The 25,809-nt window shown below is 38.7% G+C and overlaps 1 protein-coding gene across 1 annotated transcript; it reads right to left on the bottom strand.

The window, feature by feature from the left end:
• Positions 1-5,261: 5,261 nt before the first annotated feature.
• On the bottom strand, positions 5,262-25,554 carry LOC144658135 (mitofusin-2-like). The gene is made up of 19 exons (XM_078518485.1): positions 25,205-25,554; positions 22,393-22,635; positions 21,048-21,130; positions 20,735-20,773; positions 19,766-19,874; positions 19,113-19,220; positions 18,378-18,485; positions 18,103-18,148; positions 17,477-17,547; positions 17,212-17,333; positions 16,681-16,807; positions 15,925-16,029; positions 13,224-13,326; positions 12,579-12,642; positions 12,107-12,263; positions 11,141-11,341; positions 10,178-10,374; positions 7,849-7,983; positions 5,262-7,073 (listed from the first exon to the last, which is right to left on the bottom strand). The coding sequence occupies exons 1-19, from the start codon at positions 25,427-25,429 to the stop codon at positions 6,998-7,000; spliced, it is 2,319 nt and encodes a 772-aa protein (XP_078374611.1). The 5' UTR covers positions 25,430-25,554; the 3' UTR covers positions 5,262-6,997.
• Positions 25,555-25,809: the final 255 nt, after the last annotated feature.

Here is a 25,809-nt window from a genome sequence, read left to right as displayed (position 1 = left end):
TTAATTAGTTATACGAGTTATAAGGTAAAATTGCACTGAATATTCCAGATGATAAACAAGAAATCATCAGATAACACGCGAGCTCACGCGATGCCTTCAAGCTCCACTCTAGATCTTCGCCCTGTTTTCTCTGTTATATGTGAAGCCAAATTATCTGATTAACTCGACGCTTTTTCTTTCAAGGGAAATCATACCAGCTGTATTGGAAGCAGCTATGAGAGCTTTCATCGAAAAAAGTTAAAGGGACTTTACTTTAATGGATTTAATACAGGGAGTTTTTACAAATGGAATTGCATAATCGTGTTGGGGCATTGCCAATGAATTCAAACAGTTGCCTTATAAGGACTCACAAAACTAGTTCCAGAAAATGGCGCCGCTCTTTTTGGTAAACTCGACCTTAACATACACCAGAACTGGCAGCTTTTGTCCTCTGATAACAAACTTAAATGACTGTAAAGCTAAATTTAAACTTTTAATTGCCTTAATATAAATGTAATTAAAAGGAAATTGTGTATCTATTTAAAAATGGTCTGATGACAACCACAAAACCATGATACGAGGCATCTCAAAGTTTCTAAGCAAAAGGTGTGTAAATGGGAGGTTATAAAATGGTAGCAAAGTAAAACTACAGGCCCCTCCTAGTATTTCGGTTCTTTATGTAGCAGTTTAATGACCTCTTCTCGTCCTAGACGTTAATTTGGAAATGAAAGATGTACGGCTTTCTCAAAACTTTATTAGATTTCAAGTCGTTAATAATGAACCGGATGTGCAATTTCTGAGCGGTACTTCACAGGTACCATTATTAGTAGCTAGGGCGTTTTCGACACTTTTCGATAACGAATTACATACCTGATAGTACTCCGCAAAATGGGATAACAAGTCATCTCTTAGGGGTCATCCAAATTTTGCATCGCAAAATTAGGCTTGTGCTCGGAATGCTCGCAAAAGTTTGGTAGGTGCTCGTTTGAATGTGATCGCATAAGTTTTTAATAGTAGAGGTAGCTTTTTTTTAAAGTGCTCGTTGTTCGCAAGGCTAACTTTTTTGTAGTGCTCGCAAAGACCATTCGACACCCCTTTTCTTGATCATGCAGTTATATCTGTTCTTTATTCAAATGTGTGCAATAACCATAGTAAGTTATTTCTGTAAAAATTCAGATCTTGAGTTTAGCATTCTGTAGAGGTCCCCTAAATAAATTTCTAAACTATAAACTATGTATGTGTCAGGATAGAGAAATCACAATAACTAAAGGAAATAGGCTCTCATTCCTCGAGATAAAGAGTAATACAGATTACAGAGTACCAATGTAGTAAAAACAAAGGGGTTGAAAATCCAGAAATTGGATAAAACCTCAGTAGCCTGCTGAACCTCTTGTGTCAGTTTAGATTGATCTGATTTGAAATGAGTTTGTTTGCAGTTCAGTTTGCGTGCAGCTGTCAAGCAGTCCAATTAACTGCGAAATGACACTCTTGATTAAACAATACTGTGGCTTTTTAATGAGTAAGGGACGGACCATTATTTTTTTGGAGGGGGGGGGGGGGATGAAAAATATTGAAAAAAATTGTTTGCAGGGCCTGGAAAGACAAAATAAATTGTTTGCAAAAACGATATGTATAACAAACAATAGTAAGAAATTCAAAAAAAATGTTTGCATAGGTGCATAAACTAAAAAAAAAGTTTGCTGAGGACAATTTTTCACCCCCCCCCCCTCCAAGAAAATAATGGTCCGTCCCTAAAGCCATCTGGGGGTCCCCCTTTACTCCCTACCCCTCCTTTGTGGGGAGGCTCCGCCCGAAAGGAGTATCTTTTAAAGGCTGGAGGTATGTAAAATGGTAGGGATTTCACGTGTTGAAGTATAGAAAAGGGTAGGGAAACTGTACTTTTAGATGTTAAAACGGCCTTTCAAAACATCTTGGAACAAACCCGCCGAAAACTGTCCCCCACTCAATGATTTTCTTAACCTTATTACCTATTTCCTTTACAAGGTATTTATTTTGTAACAAGATATAAGGTATGGATGTCTCTTCTAGAAGAGATCAATTGAGATCAATCAATTGGGGAAGGGGGGTGGGGGGACCGAGGTACTCAAAAATGCTGTATACGGTACCCTTTTATAGACCACTTTTTGACGGAAAAGGCAACCCTTTTATTACATAACTTCGGTCGAAACCATCCTCGGAGACCCAGGGGCAGTTAGTGGGGCAAGGGAAACGCGAAAAAGCGGGTAAAAAATAGTGCGAAACTGCCAGTTACATAAATCAGCATATAAAAGTTCTATTAACTGAAAGTGCCCCTGGGGAAAGATTCTTACCAGACCAGTTCAAAAAGCTCTCTGAATACTGCCTCGTGATTGGGCAGAAAAATCTTTTGTTTTCCCTTTGTATTATTCTGCCCAATCGGCGAACAGCTTGACTGCGGTCCTTTTGTACACAAAAGCCAGTGCTAGAATCGCTGCTGCACGCTTTGCACGCGTAGCTAGTCGCGATCGGCCGCTTGACACATCTGCCTGGTTTGTTCGTGAAAAATATACTCTTGTTTGGAAAAGTTTCGTCTCAAACTGTCATCAATCTTTCCGTAAAAGATCTGAAAAACATCCATTTTTATAGTAGTGCAACAAGCTGCATATCGCACACAAACTTTAATAGCTCGCAAGTAGCATTCAAGTGTTACGATTCCTGCGATCGACCACAATCTGAAGAATCCGCCGTTTCTCCGCGGGCATGGCCGTCAAACTTTCGACGTTTTCGACCAGGGGAGGCACTAGCCGAAACGTTTCCTTCCCGAGCAAATTCTCCGCTAAAAAGCAAGACAGATATAGCGAGCGAACTGGCTTTGTGTACATACTTCGTTTGCATGAGAACACAACAAAAGGACCGCAGTCAAGCTGTTCGCCGATTGGGCAGAATAATACAAAGGGAAAACAAAAGATTTTTCTGCCCAATCACGAGGCAGTATTCAGAGAGCTTTTTGAACTGGTCTGGTAAGAATCTTTCCCCAGGGGCACTTTCAGTTAATAGAACTTTTATATTCTGATTTTTGTAACTGGCAGTTTCGCGCTATTTTTTACCCGCTTTTTCGCGTTTCTCTTACCCCACAAACTGCCCCTGGGTCTCCGAGGATGGGTCGAAACTGGTACCCCTTAGCTTCAGGGACGGCGGAGCAATTTTCCAAGTAGGGGGGGGGGGGGGCTGACTAGTGACTTGAAGTGAGGGGGGGGCTTAAAAGACCCTTCTCCTAATAAGACTTTATTTTTTCGGAAATTCTTGGGGGGGGGGGGGGCTAAAGCCGTCCCTGCCCTTTCACATATTTTCGTAAAGATTATGCAAAACTATAATCGCAACATCTAAAAATAAATATAAATAGACACAAAAACTAACCTCTCTGATTGAACGACAAAGTTTTAATCCTAGGATTTTCCAGTATTCGAGGCAGTAGCTAGATGCATTTTGATCGCTGCAGCTGGTTCGCGGAAGCACGTTTTAACCCTATCACATATATAAACAGAATCGGAGATGATTCGGAAAAGGATTTCATTTAATCTTGACGTAGACTAATTAAGAGGTGAACAGCGTGGAGGACAACCACACAAGTGTAAACAAGCTTACTCACGCAAAGAAAACAATCACAGACATCACAAGGAGAGGCTACGTGACGGAATGTGTTCTTTTGGTAGGCAGTTTGATCTCCGCACATTTACCAAAAGAACACGGCGTAACAAAGGTTCACGCGTATTGTTCACATTGTTTTAAATCATATCTGAATGTAGCACTAAAATCTGCCTTAATTATTTTGTCTTGTAGAAAAGCAAGAATAAATAATTCTACTGAAAATGCCAACGTGCGGAAATGTTAAGACGTTTTGAAAACACGATTACAAGTCAACTTCGGGATTATCCAATTAGAGTGCGGTATTTAACTTATTTTTAGAAGAGCGTTCATTTTGTTCTAAGTCGTTTTGGGGGTCACAGAAAGACAATAAAAGGATAATACGAAATTCTACCCGATTTAAAAGTTAATTATCCTCAATATCCTAAGAATCTTGCGGTAACCAGGTAACTCCAACCGAATTGAGGTAAACAACCTGCTTGGAATAGAAAATGTTATGTAATCTTATATTTTCTGGCGCGTCAAATGAAACGCAACTACGGTGACGACGTCAAAGAATCCGTATTAAACTACGCACCTTGAGTCTGACATTGCTACAACTTAGGACTGAGCTTAGTGTTTCAACTTTTTTAAAATAACATTAGAAATCTACACAAGGCACAGCAGTACTGCAGGTTTCACGATGCACAAATACAGGTCAAAAGTACTTGGGACACTTTCAAAGACCTCTCTATGGGGCTACGTCACAGTATTCTACAACCCTAGTCGGAAGTAGTTGGAACGCTTACGCTAAGATAAAAAATGCGAATACTTGACGCTTAAACTTTCTCAATGGTGCATACAAACATTTTAAGAGCCCCCTCCCCCCCTTTCAATGTTGAACCTATTGTGGCTAAGGATTGTCTGTGCAATATGTTCGGGAGCTCAACATTGAGAAGGGGAGGGGGGAGAGAAGGAATTAATTTGGTAATCGTGCCAACACTTCTGACAATGGTTGTAGGTAATTATATTTATTTTCATTAATCAAGAGCTCTAAAGTTCAAATTAGCAGAGTAAAATACTTTTATTGGCAAAATCACGGCCACATAACAAAGACGATTTACGGGCATTGTAAATGACACTTTCATACAAATTGAGATAAACTTGAAAAAAGTCAGGCCGATGTTTTTCAAGTTTACCCGAACGCAATCCGTTTTAATCTTCTCGAATTTTGTCCATCCATACCCCTTTTTGGCCTTTTCTGTGTTTCTTTTGAGTTCATCTACAGTTTTAAGCCATTATTGTGATATTTCAGTTAATTCTATGACCAGTTGGTCGGTGCCGAATTTGCCTAAAATTGCGACAAAGCCCCTTTAAAGCAATTTTATAAAATAGTTTTTTGTATTACTCTCCGAGTAGGAGTGGCTTTCCAATCTTTTTTGTTCTCCTCTTGTCGCCAATTCTCAACATTGCTTGTGGAATGGGCGGTTAACAGTTTAACTCCCTAAAATTGTACTAAGTTAACCCACCACTTACGACCACATTTAGCTTTTGTAATCCAACATGTTTTACAGTTTCCAATATCTCGACCGTCCCGACCTCATCACAAAAAATCTGCTTTCATGTTTATCGCAAAAGCACTTCACTCTAATCTTTTATGGTAAAAATACAAGCCATAATAAAAAAAAAATGTTTATTTTTACAAGCAGAAGTACTGCCTTTGACAACTCTTTCCACCAAGAGAACAAACATTTAAATGCACACGATTGGCTGGGTTACATATTACATATTTTGCTGAAGAAACGAGAATACCCCAGCTCGTAACAATGGAATTTACACCCTTTAAATTCGTAATTTTACAATTTTTAAATGTTTAACTCCCAAGCTCAAAGTAAAATTTCTTTTAACTGATTACGAAAAAAAAATCCTTTTGAAGTTAGAAAACTATTTGAAAGATGAACTTCTTTATTCTATGTCTTCTTGACAAGGCACTGGCATTTAAAGAAGAAATAAGATTTTGATGAGCTTGAGAATTAAAACGCACAATAGAACTGTCAACAATAATTTTCAGCGCACCTGTTGATAACAAAACGTTCATATTCTTAATATACTATCTACATTACTTCATCTTCTTGTAGCATCTTTTTTTGGTTACTCTACTGCTTAGCTAATATACCCAGTTAGTACCGTAGTAGATGTCACGTGCCAACACGTGCAGCTGCTTGGTACGTGACGTCACGTGCCAACACGTACAGCTGTTGGAACGTCACGTCACGTGACAACACGTGCAGCTGTTGGTACGTCACGTCACTTGCCAACACGTACTGCTGTTGGCACGTGACGTCACGTGCTAACACGTGCAGCTATTCAAGGCACTTCGATTGGCTGAGAAGTTTGGAAAACCAACAAAATGATGTCAAACAACACTGGTTAAAACTTAGCAAAAGGCAAAGGAGGCTTTGCTGTAAAATAAACTTGGTATAAATTAGCATAAACTGATAATAAATTTGGTCCGGGAGTGGATAGGGATTGGAGAACACTTACCACGCAAACCCCTAACCTTTCCAGACCTCCCCCCAAAACTGGCCATTTTCAATAAATAACTTATTTCTGTGGACTACATCCCTTAAAATGTCGAATCTCTGAAGTTATTCAAATTTCAGAATAACAATAACAATATCTCAAAATAACAAGGTTGAAATCTGCCAATTTCCTTAGTATGTATACCTGGTATATACAGCTCAAATCTCAGTTCTATTTGGTGTTGTTTGTTTGGTTGTTTGCTGCTTTTTCTGCTAACGGAGATTACGTTAGTTTGTGGAAATTCTGCTAATCCCATCGAAAATTTGGTTGGTTCAATATTGGCCTTATACCTCTGTAGTAGAAATATTATACAGTTGAATCCCGATAACTCGAAACCTCAATAACTCGAATCTCCTGTTAACTTGAACCTTTTTCGATTTCTTTCCAGGTCATTTTATTACTAATTTTGCCCTCGATAACCCGAACCTTTTTCGATTTCCCTTGAAGGTTCCAGGTTATCGGGATTCAACTGCATATACAGCCCGTCCTTTTTTCCAGAAGAAACAACAAGACAACAAAGCCACTCTAACAGAAGAGAGTACAATGTGATCAAAACAAATGCAACTTGCTCAACTGTGTGTGCCCGTTATCTTCCTTCCAAGGATGATAACACCGTTATTTACATCAATGTCCCTCTTTAAAGCTGCTTCACATTAATCCAGTGTGACTGGCGGCGAAGGATTAATTTCATGAAGACAATCAAGAATGTCTTGACTGTCGTACAGTTCGTCGCGTAAAACAACAAAACACGTCCTGTTTAGCGAGCAGCTGGGTCCATGATGCCTGACATGCCGTGAGGTTGACGACGCTTACTTTGTTTGAGAATAACACTTCAAATCTTACTCTTTTGAAGACCAAACTCTGTGACGAACTGTGTCAACTCGCTTTCAAACCAACTTGCTTTATTCCTGTGGACGGTAGTTGTAACTTAGAACTTTGACTACCCCAACTTACATACTGAATTACTTTTTAAAAGAAGATGATTGCGCAGATTTCTGTAACATGAAGGGACAGGCAGTATTATTACTCTTTTTGATGGGACACTAGTTTAATCGCAAGTACCAAACCTCACGCCAAACGAACAGTCTGGGTTGGAGCCCGGGGCAGGGTTATTATGTGTCTTTTAGGTAAAACAGTTTCTCTTTCCACCCAGGTGCAAAACTGGGTACTGGCAAATTGAACGCTGGGGGTAACCCTGCGATCGATTAGCATACCATAAATACTCCTAGTCGCTTAATACCATGGAAAACGAAGATACGTGCTGGCTTAATTTTGCAGTACTCATTTAAAGAGCTTGATAGAGAGAGGCACGGTGAGAGTAAAATGTCTAGTCCAAGAACGTAACACGAGGTCACAAGGCCACTGCGCCTCTCACAGTACTAGTTACTCCGGTCTGCTCTAAGGCTTGCTAGCTTAGTTACTCGTCATCAAAAGTCACAAGGTTGCTCGATTTAAGATAAAAAAAATGACTCAACTGGGAAACTATCCCAATTCGCGCGAGAAATGTTAGATTGACCCCTACCCGCGCCTTTTTAAATTTTTCGGCAGGTTAAAGGTTTTCAAAGCAAGCGTTATGTGACAAGGACATGATTGCAAACATTTGACTTATAAGCGACAAAATAAAAGTAGGGAGCTGCTTGAGCTGAAATTGGCTTCGGAAGTCTTGTTATAGCACTGCCTTACCTTAATATTTTAGCATCGTTCTCAATCTTCTCTAGTCTGGTAATTTCTTTGTACAGTTCAATGATATTTTCCTCCAGCGTCTCCTTTGCTCTCTGTACCAGCGACTTGAGCTTCACAAAGGTCGACGTTAATTCTCTGAAATAATTATCAAAAAATATCAGTCTCCATCTAGAGAAAACGAAAAAAAACGTACTGCTAGAGACTGAAAGGAGGGAGAATTAACGCATGCTAGAATTGTTTCAAAATTACAGCTTACATCTTTTGAATATTATGCGCGGTATCAAAATTCTTCTGAAGTTAATCTGCGAGCTGAGCTTAGCTGATATACAACGTAGTCTTTCACAGGAAAATGATTAACATTCGTCTTTCTGTTTATAGAACTAGAACAAACTCTGCTACATCTTTTCAGCGTAGTACCAACTTTTGAAAAGAGCACGTTTATGTGAAATAAGGAAAGAAACAAAAACGACTGCCCACACTATAGTGTTCAGTAAAACACAACCATGCAAAATCGAAACTTTATCAGTATCCAGGATCGTCTTAACGAAAGTACACAGCACAGAAAATGAAAAAGCACATTAAGTAAAATTTCGTCTAATCTTGTAAAGTTAAGTTCTAGCTAAACCAACAACAAATTAATAAGTATGGCGGATCAACAAACAATGCACACCACGCGAAGAGCATCTTACGCCCCCAAAAGGTGTTGAAGGTGCTTGAAAATGTAAATTCAACACTTTTAAAGAGAAAAATTCGCGGCATTCAACAACACCATGATTACTCTGGCTTGACCACCACCCTTTTTTATGTCACGGTATTAAAAGTCATTTTTCTTTTAAGTTATAAATTGAAGGAAACCTCAAAATAACAGTTTTCTAACACAGAAAAACACCAAAGGAGTGATAAAAAACCCAAAATAAACAAGGATGGTTTCAACTGACAAAGACTAAGACGTATAACGAACGACAAACTTGAAAAAAACTGCCATTTTTTTCAAGTTGCGTTGTACGTGACGAAGCTCCTTAAAAAATATTTGTTCACCTTGCAAAATTAATTAATACATTGTTAAGCAGGTGATAGAAAATTATCAACCAAGGACTACTGTCTCAATGTACCACTAGAAATTATAACTTAGAACTTATATTATAAGAAATCCTAATAGCAATTAGCGGAGAATTTATATTTTGGGTTTAGACTGAAAGGGTTCGATTTTCCTGTTGTAGCCTGTACAGAAACAAAGACGAGCAGCACGAAAATACTCAGCGTGCTAACGTTCACGTTTTATTATATACATAATATGCAATTACACGTAATCGCATGCCAGTCAATAAATAAATTTGGATAATCCTTATCCAATTATTAATGCTTAAGCATTTTGCCAAATGGCACGAGTTCAACATTTTCATAATCGCTTTACCAAGTGAATGTCTTGTATGAAAGTGGTAGGAATTTTGCTAATTGCCATTCAAGAGAAGACAGGCATCAAAACAGTAATCTAGCAACTAGGTTCTAAATTTGGTGCGTGTTCTACAGACTTCCGGAAAATGAAATGTCACGGTGCAGCAGAGAAGCGTGACAGACAAAGCACGCAACGTTCGGAGAATGGACTGAACGATATTGTGGCGCAAACTTGCCTGGAAGGAGCCTGCAAATGCAGACAAAAAAAACAGTACCAATTCCTTAACCAATTTCTTATTGATAAAGAAATGAAATCACAAATAAATTCACCCAATTCACCTATGGCGGTAACGACACACGAACAAAAAGAGACTGGTTAAAGACCACTTCAAACGAGTTAGATCTTGAAACTTCGTGCCAGTTCTTGTTATTGATGGAAAAATTTCCATCCGTCTCCTTTTCTTTCGCTTTGGAATTTCATGGCAATTTAAAGTAAACTTTTAACGACTTTTTAATGACGGTCGTAAGTGCAAATTAAACTTACCTCGTCAGAAACTCTAACACGACCATACATTCTTATTAAAAGAGTGGAAAGTGGCTGTCAAATACGTGATCTGTTTGTTGCTCTAATCAATGTGCAACTGAGGTACTACTGTAGATACACCGCCAATCACTTAGGCAGCAAAAAGTGAAATAAACCAATCAGAGCGCTACACGTAACCGGTGAAAAGCGCGGGACAAGTCGCGTACGCCAGTTGTGCCTGTACCTGATTGGTAGAGAACAGACGGCACTTTTGCCCTGATTGGCTAGAACACGTAGCACGATTTTTACGAGCCAATCACAAGGCACGAAAACTATAAGACTATAAGCATTTCATTCCTTTCTAAGGACAGCAGAAAGGCGCTTTATAAATAAACATGTCATTTTACTCACTGTTGAACTTGTATACTGCAGTTTGCACTTGTAAAGCTGACCACTAACTGCAGTTTTTCAGTGGCGTACTCCACAAACTGCCGTTTGAAAGCTTTTTCTTTAGCACTGTTGGTCCATCGCAGCCTCTCTATAACATACACACCGCTGTAGAGTCCACCACACAAAGCGATAAACTTCCATCCTACAGTCTTCCAGATCTGGAAAGAAATGTAGAACTGTGTCATGATTTAAGCTAAATTAAGACATACGAAAATGGCCACCACATTGAGTGAAATTTAAAATAACCACTTAAAACAGTCAAGAAACATTTCAATAACACAGCAAATACAATAGACGGCTTGGATGGACAAAACTGAAGAAGATTAAAACGGATTGCGATATGGGTTTTTGAAAAACTGTTGGGCTAAACAGTTTCCAAAGTTAATAATGTATACAATTCCGTTTGTTTGTTAACTTTAATTACAACTCTGGGGAGACATATTTTGTTTGAAATGAAGGCATGGTTTTGTTATTTAAATCCATAGAAGTGATTTCTTCACAAACGTTAAGTTTTATAGTATGAATTCCGCACTGTCATGGAGATTTTCTACTTTTCGGTACAAAAGTACTAAATTGGCGAAGTTGTTTTCCTGTACATGAAATGCACCTAGTACATCAAGATGAAGATATAAAGTAAATTGCCGTTGAAGGATGAAGGGAGCCGTAATAATTTTTTTTCCAGTCCACAAGGGCAGAACTTGAAAAACTCAGCCTGACTTTTTCAAGTTTAGACTTGTTTTTTCAATATGACTTGTTTATAGCTTCAACACACTGGCATAAACTGGACAACTTTTCGTAGGCTTCCAAATGTCTTTACGCTCTTGAGTTTTGAAGTAAAGCTGGTGACAGTGTCTCTTTGATAAAACAAAAATACACTAAACTCAGCCATAACAGACTCCTGTCTACAAGCGACAAACTCCTTACCAGTCCACCCACAATGACCACAAGTGTGCCCGTTCGTGACGTCAGCGATGCAAGCCCCTGAATGACGGTTAAAGTGAGGTCATCACCCTCGTAACGTTTCATCACGTCACGTGACGAACTGGCCTGAGAACTTGCTCCAGCTCTCCCCTCGGTAGAATGAGACTGGGTGGTTGGTACAAGGCTCTGGACATTTCTTTGAATCTGAAAAAGGAAAAGAAGCAGAATGACGCATCTCCTTCTCAGAGATTAAGACTGCGAGGAGTCCTTCTTTTTACTTAGTTCATCGAGAGTGAAGCAAAAAAAGGCGCCAGATTTCACGGCCGTTTTTCCACAAGCACTCCAGGCTCGACAGACTAGCTTAAAAGAGGGACTCCTCGTAGTTGTGGGACCTTACATGTGTATCAAATTACTTGGTTTAATCGTTGTGAATTTACATAGAAATAAGACTGAAAGAATGAAAATTAGTTCAAAAAACTCATTAATAATTCATTAAGAAAATACAAAGGAAATTAATGTTTGATGAGTGTCTTTATATCTGATAAAGACACGGTTAAATTTTATGTCCAAAATAACATAACCCAAAATCTATATATCAGTGCAGGAATGTTCAAGATCTACATCAGAGGTTTTTGAAGCCGTTCAATAAACTCGCAGTTCGTACTTTATCAAGTCTAAAACACTCGGCTGCGCCTCGTGTTTTAAACTTGATAAAGCACTCCTGCTTATTTATTAAACATTACTTTATGGTATGCTTTTCGTACACGTGACATTAAGAAAAACAATTTGAGGCAATTTTAATACACTCTTTGGCTTAAGGTAATTAAAAATTAATGAAATCTGTTGTCACAAAAAAGTCGCAATGTCGTTCCTTAGTTATAATCATAATCATAATCATAACAGACAAAAGCTTGACATCAAATGTAAGGATGATGTCTTAGCACTGAGTCTGTTTGCATGTGTCCTTACATTTGCTCCCAAAGCAATAGCTAGACCAGCATTATGAGGCGCCAAGAACTTCCTTAAAATCGCCTGCCAGCCCAGCGTGAAGTGAAACTCAATGTCTTCCTGGAAATCAGTGCACAGACTTGGTACGTCAAGTTTGTAGCTCGCTTGGAAATCAAGACTAAAAATGAAATATGAACACAAGAAAATAAGCAAAATGAAAATACACTCGTGTTGGACACCACCTATACATAAACCCACACTCGCACTTTCCCCCTTCTTGCCTCTCACTTCTCTCAACTGTTTTCTCTCTCCTTATTCCCTCCCTCCCACTCCGCACCCCCCCCCCCCCACGTCACCACACACACCTTTCTTCCTCCCTTCTCTCTCTTCCACCCCCCCCCCCCCCCCCGCCCAAATTAACTTTCCTTCTTCCCACCTTGGAAAAATTCCAACATAACTCAAATAAGTCATGTTTCCCATTTATTATACTTACGCTGGGGTTCCAGGTTCAAGAGATACCTCTGGTGATTCTGGCGGAAGGAGACTCCGGAGACGATCTGAAATTTCATGAAATAAAACAATTAGCAAAGAAGCAATTTACATAATTATTTATATTGACAATATTTTAATTTTACTGGTGAGTGGAACGATGTGCACAGTAACATACATATATCTGATTGCTAGTCACACATTGACACATGCAAATAAGCTCTCACTTTTGTTGTCAAATATATTATATTTTATGAGAACTATAAAAAGTTATCGTTCAGATGAAAGACACCTTAAAGGTGCCCTTTATCTTGCTTTTAAAGTCAGATGTTTTTCGGTGTTATGCATCCTTGTCCCCAGAGCCGCTTGTCCCTCTTAGCCTGTGCATGAGAAACAAGTGACTCTGGGGACACATGATTTGATTGGCTAGATTTATTACAATTTGGGTTTCAAACACAAAGGGAATTTAAAACGGTTCATTTGATTGGCTGTTTCTTTTGTTTTAATCACGCCAATCAAGTTGTGTGCCACTTGTTTCTTATGGACAGGCTCTGCTGGCTATGAAGGACAACCTGCTCTGGGAATGAGAATGGTATATATATATATATGCTGATAAGTTTGAGCAATGCTAATGTGATTAGTCCCTGACCTGCCATGTCTTTCTGTGCATCACATATTACTTGAGTTTGAGAGTTTGAGCAACTAGCTGTCATATTTCTTGCCAGGCCCCTCTCTAGGTGACTGTACAGTTCCTGTAAATAATATCAATACATTTAGCAACAACCACAAATTTAACATTTTAAGTCGAAACCTCAAAATACAAATTCTCCTTATTAACTATAATGTTTCTTTGAATGGAAGTTGGGAGAATTTGAGAGTGCACCAAAACAGTATTCCACTGTTCTTTTGACACTATTTGGAGTCACATTAGCATTTTTAAGGGATGAATTTTGCTTAATGCCGGGGAGCGAAATTCCTTTGGACATTTTTATGGTTACCCCACTAACCGAAGAGCACTGGGAACTAAAGACATGGATGGGAACTACAGAAATAAATGAGAAGTGATCAGAGACAAAAAATCGCTGCGGAGAACACAAAGCAAACTACTCCTGGGAAGTTAGAAAGGACTAAAAACAAAAATATAAACTAGTGGTAACCACAGGTTAGAAAGTGCGGGCCTTGACGCACTTAGAAAAGGTACTGGTACGAGAGTGTTAGATAGCAGTGTCGATAAATAAATAATTAAAAGACAAAAGATAATTATTCAGAGTAACGCGTCACGCAAGGAAGCATGTTTTTATCGTTTCCTATTGCCGCGAAACAATCAAAGTTGTTTTTTGTGAATTGAGATGTGATTTTTCTCAGTCGGTAAAATCGCTATGTTGTGCTCGCCTTTTATTAACGTGGCGCGATTAATGATAAATCACTGGACAAAAGACAATTATTCCGAGTAACGCATCACGCTTAATTGCCGCGAACCAGTCAGAGTTGTTTTTTGATTGACAGTTTTGTGAAGTGTTGTGCATGCGGTGTGAATTGAGATGTGATTTTCCTCAGTTGATAAACTTGCTTTGTTGTCAGGAATCATTCGCTTTGCCGTGGTTTATCTGTGATACAATCACAGCAAATTTTCTCAAACGCAACACCTATAAAACAACGTCTACAAATTGTAATGTTTGCAATCTTCCATGTGACAGAAGCCTCGATCTTATGTGACAAACTGTTGAGAGATTGACTCATTTTTCGCATTTTTATCGTTCTTAGAGAACAGATTTTTCTCTTCCGGTGTTACGACAAACTGTTGTGATTGACACATTTTTCGCATTCCAATCGTTCTTAGTGGAAGAACAAAATTTTCAACTTCCTCTTTCTGTTCGCCTTTTACTAACATGGCGCGCACGCGTAAAACGCAATCCACTGGCGACTGTCAAGATTAGGGTTGCGGGCCTCTCTTGGGCCCGCAACAAAAGAGACAAATTATGAGTTCTGTGATATTCAGTAAACAGACGCTTATTGGCCTGTGTAAACAATTATGAGACCGGGTTTGACCTTGGTCGCTCAGAGAAGTAACGTGTATCATATATCAGGCTTACACCAGATGTCACGCTACAAGCCAAGATAACACAATGTTTGTTGGAAAATTATTCAATACAGAAGTTGTCATCTACTTTTATTTAGTAAACATAAATTTTTGACAAATTTCCTGTTACCGGTAGTTATTAAGGTGGCTCTATAGGGTTTTGAGATATTACGGCGCGCGCACAAGTGATACCCATCTAGAGATCATTTTCGCGTTATTTTTTAAACTAGTTACATAAAAGCTGCCGAAATATTAAAAACAAGGACTAAAATATGTGGTGCATTATTCTTTTTTAAAATAACGGCCTTTGTTTTTGAGCTACATCTACTCAAAAAGTCCTATTTTTTGGTGTTTTTATGGCTTTGATCTTAAATTTCTTTAATTTTCTTCGGTGAAAATTTTTGAAATTCTCCCAACGGATTGAATCTGATGAGAAGTAACTTTTAAAAACAAAAAAAGTAGGGGTTGTCCAGGTCGTTTTTGTGTTTTTGGTTATTTTGTGTTTTTTTGACTAAGCAAAAAAACTGGCTTACAAATTTTTTTAAAAAAACGGCAAAAAGGGCAGTTAAAAGGGTATCACATCTATGCCAAATTTTAAGGAATTTCACCGAAGGAAACTCTAGTAAATACCAGGGGAAATTTTCTATTTTTGCCCGAATAACAATTACGTCATCAGAATAGAAATTGTCCAAGATCGCTATTTGAGCATGCGCGAACTTTCGAACCACACAAGTTGATGTGTAAAGACGAGCGTTCCCCGTTTTTGTCGGTTTTTGTGCGAATATCTGTTAACCCAAAGGTTAGTTAGAGACATACCTTGGTCCTTTATGTAGCAGAATCTCTAAAATTCTACTCGAAGTATCTCACAATCGTGGAGACTATTCTTTATTTTCTCTTTTGCTTTCGATCGTACAAACTTTACAAAAGCGGCCAGAAGCACCTCGGACGTTGTAAACACCTTTTTAGGGTGTTGTGAACTCTTTTATCTGCTCAACACAGTAAAGCACGGGTGTTGTTTTATTGGCAGGAAGCAAGTCTCGCGTTTTTTCGCCGAAAATTTCACGCTCGCGTGAAGCCGCCATGTTTGTTTTGATTTGCCGGCATTTCAAGCTCGCCCTTTCATACCCATTCTTCGCGCGGTCACGAAACCCTATGGAGCCACCTTAAAGACCCCCTTGGAAAACGTCCCCGCTTCTGCATGCATTGCATGTCATTTATTAAATTGTAGAGTTGAATGTTATGTTTTGAACTGTACAAACATAGTTCTTACCTTTTTGTATGTTCTAAGGAATCCAGGATGAGGGTGAAAAGGATGATCAAATTCATTCACTACTAATCCCAATCGACCAATCTCTTCTGTCATTGCTTCAGTTACCTGCAGACAAAAAATTGCTTTAATCTAAATCAATTATAATTAACAAAATCACCTCACTCATTGACACACATAAAATGTGGCAGTAAGAGGTGCCACACTGGTGTACCAGATGCACATGTACATGAGTATGGTAGACCCAGAGACCCAACACATATTTTGCAACATTTTGCAACAATCTTTTTCACCAGTTTCTTTTCCAAACAGTCCAACTCTGTTGTGTGGACTGTCAGTTGACATCAGTTGTGCACCTAAAAGAGGGGTTAATTATAGGAACTTCTTGCTGAATATATTTTATATCACTGTGAATCGAAGACGGAGATTCAAAGGAAGATATTTGTGGGGTTTCCAAAAATTTGTACCCCCTTTCACAAGTCATTTCAGGCTTGAATACCAGCTGCTGTTTGGTAAAATGAGCTTGTTCTCCTCTCCCTGGGGAGGAACAAAGACCAGACTTAAGAGAGCAGCGGAAATCAAGCCTACGGTCATCTTCTCATCAAGCCCTTTACATTTAATACATGTGAAGTGTGTTTTGAACACTTCAGGTTAACCTTTGCATTTCTTCTGTTCTTGGGATCATTTGTTTCTCCTCAGTGGTTCATTCCCTGCAAGATAATAATCTTATTGTCAAGTCATCCATTGCTAGATCATAACCTGTGCTTCCACTTTAGCAGTGATTTCCTTGATCTGTCTCTTGGCATCATGACTACAGATCTCCAGTTGTTCTTTCACATACTCCAGCCTGTCCTCTTGTTCCTTCTTGGCTTTCTCTAGTTTTGATCTAGGAAGAAAAAAGCAATGATTAGAGAAGCAATGGTACCCACAACTGATAAACAATTACAACTGACATTTTATGCAACAAAATGGCTGCCTGCCTGTTCCTCTTGACTAGTGGAGGAGTCAGGGGGTGGGAGCCAGGGAAAATAGGGGTCAAGGGGGAGGGGGGGGTATGGAGTTAGGAGAAGAAAGAGCAGAAAGCAGGATTCCTAAGATGTTGAGAACTGGAAGAAATTGAGAAAAAAATTGCAACATTGGTAATATTTTGCAATAGATAATTATAGCACAAAGAGCTGGAAGTCACCAAGGAAAAGGGGCAGAGTAGAGTAAATGATAAATGGAAGCAAGAGGTTTAGACCCCCTGTTCCCGCCCCCCCCCCCCAAAAAAAAAACCCTCTCCTGACTAACCTTTGCTGGAATGCACAGCCAACTATCTGCTCCATCAGAGTCTTCACCATGTTGGTGATTTTCAATCCACTGGCGGCATGAGATTCAAACTTGGTCTGAATGGCTGACTTAGAAATACACTCCTGTAAAAAGCAAATTTAATTGATAAATATATCACATGTAGTACATTTATTTACAATCAATTCATTCAGTTTTCTCCTTATTCGTACTAAGAATTGACAAGTTTAGGAGACATTAACTGAGCGCCTGCATGCATTGTTTTTACCTCAAATTTCCGTTCAAAGTTCTCAAACTCCAGTTGGCGAGCTGGGAATCCTTCAACATGAATAGCACCACCTGGAAATTAAGACTTCACTGTAAATAAATTATCTAAGTTAGATTTTAAAAAATATGCTATCTAAAATCAAAGAAATGGTGAACCATTTTAGGAACTTCCCCGGGGGGGACTCCCATATGAAACGGACGGGGATGCTCGTCGGAAATTTTGAAAAGAACCCCTAAAAGAGACCAATCTGGGTGTGGCTCAAGCCTTTCTTGACCCCTAAAAGATACCAAAAAACTAAGAATGGAGTTTATATTTGTATATTTCTTCGTGTGTAACCCTAAACGAGACCATTATGGCTAAAAATATTGGCGTTTTGGGCATTTTTTCCCGGAACACCCTAAGCGAGACCAAAAGTCCGAAATTTTCACCCCTAAGCGAGACGACGAGCATCCCCGTCACTTTCATATGCGAGTCCCCCCCCCGGGGGAACTTCCTGCCCAACATCCCATTCCCATCCCAAACATTTCAGACATCCTCAACCCAGGAAAGCTAACAAAACTCCTTACTGAAATTGCAAAAATTCTCAGAGTTTAGCCCTGAAAATACATGATGGCACATAACATTACCTCCTTGAGGCATGCCCTGGTGTTTCTGCATTCTTGTCATCAGGGTCTGGAGAAAATAAAAAAAGATAGCCAGCATAAAACAAATGATACAATGTACAGTTTCTACATTCTGTCAAAGAAGTTAACAACTTACAGCTGACAAGCACTTGTACATGTCTGTAAACATAATGTTGTCTTGTGAAACCAGCACAGTAAACATTCTGGTCAAATGTAGCCTTTTCTCAGGGATATGTGTTTGTTTAAAGAATATTCTGACACTCAAAACATCTCATCACCTCTTTAGCAGAAACAAAAAACACTCTGTCCTCTGCTTGAGCCTTGTCCACGCACTTCAGCTCGTCAGCAAGGAAACTGATGTTCCTACTGAGATGCTGATTTTTTACCTGCGTAGAGAAAAGGAAACATTTATTTCAAGTCATACAATACAAGGGGCAGAGTGGCCTGATTGTAGGTAACTAGCACACCAGTTTCTCTAGCAGCCTTCCAAGCTGTGACCATTATGGTCACCACAGTAGTGGAGAAAATTTTTTTGGCAACAAAACTTTCCGAGCAGTTGCCAATTTGGTGGCGAATAACTGGGTTTGCACCCCAGCAGGAAGGGGGGGGAAGAGAAGGGAAGGGAGGACTGTGGTTTTTTGTCTCACTTGGGGTGTTCAAGACAAAAAAATGATATTGCTAGCTGCCAAAGTCTTGCTTAGGATTGCATTTAAACAAAAATAAAGGTCACACTCATACTGTGTTTTAGGGATCCAAAAATTCTTAAGCTATGCCCAGATTCAGTTGATCTCCTTTACAGGGGCATGAATTAAAATTTCTCAACAAAGATCCCTGTCCCTTTCATCTGGGAGTTCCCTTTGCCCACCCAGGTCAGGTTAAAACATTCCTTGATCAGTCACTGTGATCATAACGTCATACTTTTTACAAGTTTTCAAGTAAATTTGTCCATTCTTGAAGCCTTTCTGATTTAGATAACACATCATAAAGTTTATAATCATCAACTGTTTTCTTACCAGCTCCATGGTGTCAGGTTCAGAGGCTGACGCATCCCATCTGTTGTTAAGAATGAAGATGTTTGGTCGTGAAAGGCGCTGGTTCACTTTGTGGAAGAAATTCTTTTCCTGTAAGAAAGAAAGGGCACATAAAAATGCACACGAACTTCTGGCCACATATAACTGTTAAATATCAAATGACTAACTAACACATTCATGTCTTACTGGATAGTTTCAAGAATGATTCACAGTAATACAAAAACAAGGGAAGCCTTGAGCCAAGTGGCCCAAACTTGCCGGAGCTTGTCCCAGTTTCTGTAGCATTAAGCGGCTAGAAATATTTTAACTCCCCCCTGAATGGGATGTTAAATTACCCATCGCAGGGTAACCCCCCCCCCCTCCCTAGCATTATGTTGATTGTACCCATTTATACACCTGGTGGAGAGAGGCACTGTCAGAGTGTCTGCTTGATCCAGAGTCCTACGCACTAACCATTAGACCACCCTGCCCCCCCCCCCCCCCACAGTAATACATGATTGTATTAAAAATCTTTGTAGCACCCTAAGATAGGCGTAGGTCATGAGGCTGGTTAACACCCCTCTTCTCAAGACAAAACAGATTTGTGTAAGGTTCTACAAGTGCCATTGAGGCACATACTGTTCACACATACATACCGTGACCATGAGCGTTGACTCAGCATTAGCAACTAGAACAAAGACATCAGCATCTAAGCAGTGTTTGTCAATCCACAAGTCAAGATCAGGGCTGACATCTATACCAGGACTAAAGGAAAATGAAGTCTGTTTTATAGCCATTTTACATTGTGTGTTCTTCTTTTTCAAAGTGCAACATAAAGAAACTTTGAACGAGAGTTTTATTGACGATTTCATATTCCCTTTTTTTGCTTAGAGAATTGACATGTACATGTGCAGCTCATGGAACTGAGCTCCATTTTACCATAATAATAATAATAATGATACATAATATTTTAAGAGGAGGCCTCCAATCACCTAGGGGTGGTTTTCATGAGGGTCCTCTGAAAAAAATAAATGTTTAACCTTAAAATACATTAAAATCTAAAATATAATAAAAAGATAAAACCTATGCAGTACGCTAACTAAGATTAAAATTAGAACAAGAATTAAAATACTACTAACTAAGGTTAAGAATGATTTAATAAAAACTGTTTGAGTTTGTATTTAAAAATAGTTTTCGGCATCAGTTTCTTTACACCATATGCCAGGATAACAACATATGAAAAATCATCATCATCGGTACATTTAGAAGTGTTCCAGAAGCAATGTGAGTTTTAGTCAACAATTTTCAGCCCCCAGTCACTGCAACCAATTAAGCAGAAAGATATTTTCCCCAAATTTGAAATGCTTATTGAGATGACCTTAACCACTTTATTTTTTATTTCAAAAATAAAGATTGGATGCAGTGAATAAACATGTATGGTCAAACATTATGGCAAAGCATAGAAGTCTGAGCTTTGTGATGACAATAATAATTAAAAGCAGGTTTAGACTTCTAAACAATAAAGAGGATGATCCTATATGAAGGCACAAAGTTAAGGAGATTAATTCAAAAACCAGTAAATACTTACACTTGTACAATGTAGTACAAGTACTTTATATTCTTACCTGTCGACCAGAACAACATCTTCAGACAGCATTTTACACCTAAAAGTTTGGAATCTGATGTTAGCATCACTGTAATTGTTTTATATGTCTCAAGTTATAATTATAGCTCTTAACATGATGCACATCATAGTGCCCACACCATTAAACAAGAAAATGTCATACATGTAGCTTTCAAAAAATGCCACACAATGGTCAAGACACACAAGAAAATTGAACACACAAGTACCAGTACGCTTAGCCTTTTTCATTGGTTATTTGTAATAATATTCACCAAGCTACAGTCTATATCTATTACAAGCTTATTAAGACAAACCTTGACTTCGGCCAGAAGACTTGAACAAGACTACTATGGTCAAGCTTTTCATCACAGAGAGCATGGGCAAGTTGAGATAAAGACTGTTGTGATAGAAAAAAGAATGGTGTTAGAGCAGTTTTCAATTGAGTGTCGTAAAACCAAAACCAAAGTAATTACTCTGGCCAATCACAAAGGACACAGACAATCCAGTGAACCAATCAAAACTCGAATCAAATACATGTAGCTGGTGCGAAGCGCGGGAAAACATGCGCAAGCGAGTCACGATTGGTTTTGGTTTTAGTTCTGATTGGCTGAGAAAGTGGCGCGAGATTTTTAAGCCAATCACTAAGCGTAGTAATGCAAAACCAAAGCAAACGCAATTTACTTTCGACACTCAAGTGAAAACCGCTCTATTGTATCACTGTTCAATAACACCAAGCTTACTTTTACACTCAGGTGTCATTAAATAAGTATGAAACTGTTTTCCTAAAAGACCCTGTCAATTAAAACTAAGATTACACCTGTACATGTACATTGAATTTTAACATTGTTTTGTTTTACAATGGACTTTTAAAATCTTGCAAGAAACTGCCATACACATGTACAGTCAACTCTCTGTTACCTGAGACCTCTATGAGATTGGCACCTTGTGTTGGTCCCATCCCTGCCATTTTTTCAGTCATTTTACTGTAACTAAAATCCATATAAGACAGACACCTTTGGGCTGTTGGAGCCCACCCTACAATGTCCATGTTAGAGAGAGTTGCCTGTACTTATATTTTTAAAGCTTCTCCTGAGATGGGTGTCTCATATCTTGATACAAGAATCGCACCTCACAAGAGGCTATTCATGTCTCGCAAGTTAAATACAGTGTAGGTACATGTACATTCAACTCGTCCACTATAGAGTTCGTACTCTTTTGAGCTTTTGAAATTCCATGACTTTCCATGACCTTTTTTCATGACTTTTAAAAGTTTTCCACGACCTAAATTTGACCATTTTTCTTGGAAATTTGCAAAAATTATCTTGATTTTGAGTATGTTTTTACCCTTTTCCTCACAACAAATAACCTGCCTAATTTATTTTATACAAGTAACATCATTTTCCATGCCTTTCCATGACCCACACTTAAATTCCATGACTTTACAGGCCTGGAAAATGAAATTCTTAAGTTCCATGACTTTCCAAGTTTTCCATGAACCGTACGAACCCTGAACTATGTTGTACATGTATCACTCAATAGAAAATTCAAGTTCATACTTTAATACTGTTAAATAGAGAACTTGTTAACAAGATACACAATGCAAAAACCAACTTTATGCATGGTGTACTGAGAAGTGTCATAAATAAAATAAAGCCAAACCTTCACGTTCTTCTTCTCATTACTCTCTGGAATCAAAATATAAGGGTCAGGTAAATCAGAGCCATGAACACTCAGAAAACAGTTTGTTGTATGACCAATTCCCATTGGTAAGATCTTGTCTTGCAACATGGCGTTTACTGCAGTACTTTTTCCATTGCTAGTACGTCCAAAGAAAGCCACTTTCATCTGATCTCTTGCTAACACCTCAGAAATGCTTGAAACCTGAGCTAAATAGCCTGCCACCTGTTAATAAGACAGAAGAAACGAACAGCTCTTGGTTCAAACAGTGAAAAGTTTGTAAAAAACATTACAAAACCATACTCTGAATTGGCATTAGCATTACACTAAGTAATAATTGTTCTCAAATACATGTAACTATAATATGATTGTCATAATAATGTTGGTAGAACACAGTGTGAGCCAGTTAGGCATGCAATGCAAGCCACATGAGTCAGAAATCCCAAATCCTGGGCAATAAAAGTTTTATCGCCCAGGATTTGGGATTAAATAATATGGTACTGTAATTACAGTAAAATCATTGTGACGAACGGCGATGTGAAGTTGATTGATTAATACAAGATACAGAGGTTTTTTATATGATTTTCTTTGCGGTGTCCGCTTACAGGAGCTTAAAAATAAAGAAAAAGTCAAAGTCGTAATCTCGTAAAGTGTCCGCGGTCGCTTACGGGAATGTCCGCTTAAGAGAATGTAAAAATACAGAGTTTGTATGGGAGTAAAAACGGGGTTTCCAACAAGGTGGCCGTAAGTAGAGCTGTCCGCTTACGAGAGTGTCCGTTAAGAGAGCTTCGACTGTACTGAATTCTTAATTAACAGGTTAATATCATAGGTGACAAATTACTCCTTGATTTTGGCGCGAAATTTTAGCGTTAATTTATAATTTCACATGTGAAATTATAAAATTGCCATGGCAACGTAGTTAGCGGCAAGATGGCGTCCGTAATAAAAGATGTTTTAAAGCTTAAACTTTGTACATTTTCGCTTGAATTTCACCTTAGCCAGCTAGCCTTGGCCATGTAATAAAACTTTTGATGATATTTTATATCTCAAAAGGTCAAAACGACTTCTAGACTTAAGCCAATTACATAAATGGCATCGAGCGGATTTTTGAGCCTTTTAGGGCCTGTTTACATGGAAGGCGGGTGCCCCGGCTAACTGAGTTACCCGGCTTACCGAGCTACCCTGGGCGAGCCGACTATTCATACGTTTCTTAAGAAAACATATTGAAGCCTTTACATGCTAGAAGGGTAACCCGCCTTGCCGGGGCACTCGGTCTACTTGCCCGGGGCACCCTACTAGGCGGGATAGCTTTTTGCCATGTAACAGTTATGGCCGAGCTATCCCAGCTTGCCGGGATAAGTTTTCGCGCGTGTTTTTACACTAAATTTGAAGTTGGGCTGGACCCAAACAGTGCTATTTGATCAAAATTAGTTTTATCGGTCGGCTGGAAATATTTCTTTCAGCAAATTCGAAATTTTCTTGGGAATGATTATCCTAATTCACGACACAACAAATTTAATTTCAATTTGGCGGTCAAATACTGTTGAATTTCGATTGAATTTCGCCAAAAATGAACGCAGTAAATTTCTGAGAACTTGCACATCAAATTAAAATAGGTTTGAAGACGAAAAGCCTTGATTATTCAGTAAAAAGTCATATTTTTCTTCAATCATTTGGAGCTATATTGTTTTCCCACGCCGTGACACGCTTCAATGACGCTGTCTCATCTCGGGTAGAAGGGTTGTGAATTCTGCATGTAAAGGCGGGCTACAACCATGGTCACAAGTATTGGAAAATAATCATTCACACACATTTTGCCCCTCCCCACCCCTATGCAATGTTGTTAAAAAACATTCATCTGACAGTTGAAAGCGTCTTACCACTTGCCAACATTGAAAGGGGGAACAGGGGTACTGACACGTATTTAACAGTTACTATGGTGATAAATTCATGTTTTTAAGAGCGTTTCAACCAAAAATGTCCATGGTTGTAGGTTTTATCCCTTCTAGCCGGGTAACTCAGTTAGCCGGGGCACCCTCCCTCCATGTAAACAGGCTCTTACACGGGCACCGTTTTCAGTTCATTCAAGACGAAACTACGGTCATAATGTGAGAAACAATTGACAGTTGATTCATCTATGAAACTTTTTGTCAACAGCAAAAAGGAATCTCTGAAAGGTTTTCTTCAAAGACTAAAAAAATTTGCGAAATTGAGAAAAATGTATGCTTTCAGCTTTTCAAAGCTCGGAGTTCGCGATGCAATATACCAATCAAAAACCTACGATTTCAAGCGTAATTTGTCACCTATGATATTAAAATGTAATCAAGTGGCATACTCGTGAAATTAGGAAATAATTTCACTTGCATTTTGACAAAATGCTAATAATTTCCCTCGCCTAAAGGCTCGGGAAATTATTAGCATTTTGACAAAACGCGCGTGAAATTATTTCCTAATTTCACTCGTCACCATTTGATTACCAATACGTACATGTAGTACTGTACACGAACATGGAATTAAGCTTGTTTCAAATTTTTTGTTCAACCATAAGGGATACTGTATCAATATAATTTCCATGTTCAGCACCAATGAATAATTTCGTGAAGGGTTATACTACTGATCATTAATAAATTTTATATAAAGGTTTCAATTTTAACGCTGTTAAAAAAGATAATGAATAAACGTTAGCTAAGGCAACTTTATATACCTGTATGTACATGTGCGGCTTTGCATTACATCAGATTGAGATTGTATGCACATGTTTTGATTCGAGTGTCAGGCAAATATATAAGCTTACCTCGCTAGAGAATTTCTTGATATCTCCGTCATTATCATCAGCTATTTTACAATCTGACAGAAAGTTATTACAGTCGTCGAGATACTTTCCAATGTCACCAAAAGTGGAGTTAATTTTCTGCTTGGCTTTCACGAAATTGTGCAGAGGGGACTCGCCATTTACACCGTTCATTTCGCCGTCTTTCATCGACAACGCTCGCTTGAATTGCGACGATGAATTTCTCATGACGACAAAGAACCAGCTGGATTCCCAGCTGTGGGAATTCGTTGAAGGAATAAAAGGTTAATTAGCTACAGTAAAGTACATTTTCACAAGATTTTCATATCACTTCTCGCCGCTTCTTGCGGATTCAATATACGCACGTGGATTTTATTAATTGAGGCATATTTTTCAACTTCAATCCGCTGACCAAGCAGTGCGCGAAACGCGAAAGGCGAGCGTGGAGCGCGAAAAATGACGCCACCCATAGAAGCTATAAAGTAACTGTCAACAGCAACAATGAAAAGCAAACTTCTGCCCTTAGTTTTGATTTTTGATAGCTTCTATGAGCTTTGTATACATATAAACCTGAAAAGAAACTTGACTTCACAACCGGGCGCATAAAT

Source organism: Oculina patagonica, chromosome 6, assembly GCF_052425735.1.
Source record: "Oculina patagonica isolate OP01 chromosome 6, crgOcupat, whole genome shotgun sequence".
Classification (NCBI taxonomy): Eukaryota; Metazoa; Cnidaria; class Anthozoa; order Scleractinia; family Oculinidae; genus Oculina; species Oculina patagonica.
Note: the sequence above shows the minus strand (reverse complement) of the source record. Positions and strands in the feature narration are given on the sequence as shown.

Excerpts from the sequence above, each read along its gene's own strand:
- LOC144658135 (XM_078518485.1), bottom strand. The coding sequence starts at position 25,429 with ATGAGAAATTCATCGTCGCAATTCAAGCGAGCGTTGTCGATGAAAGAC. Across the intron at positions 22,636-25,204 it reads TCAAGAAATTCTCTAGCGAG|GTGGCAGGCTATTTAGCTCA; the intron begins GTAAGCTTATAT and ends TCTTATTAACAG. Across the intron at positions 7,074-7,848 it reads AACGATGCTAAAATATTAAG|GAATAAAGCAAGTTGGTTTG; the intron begins GTAAGGCAGTGC and ends TACCGTCCACAG.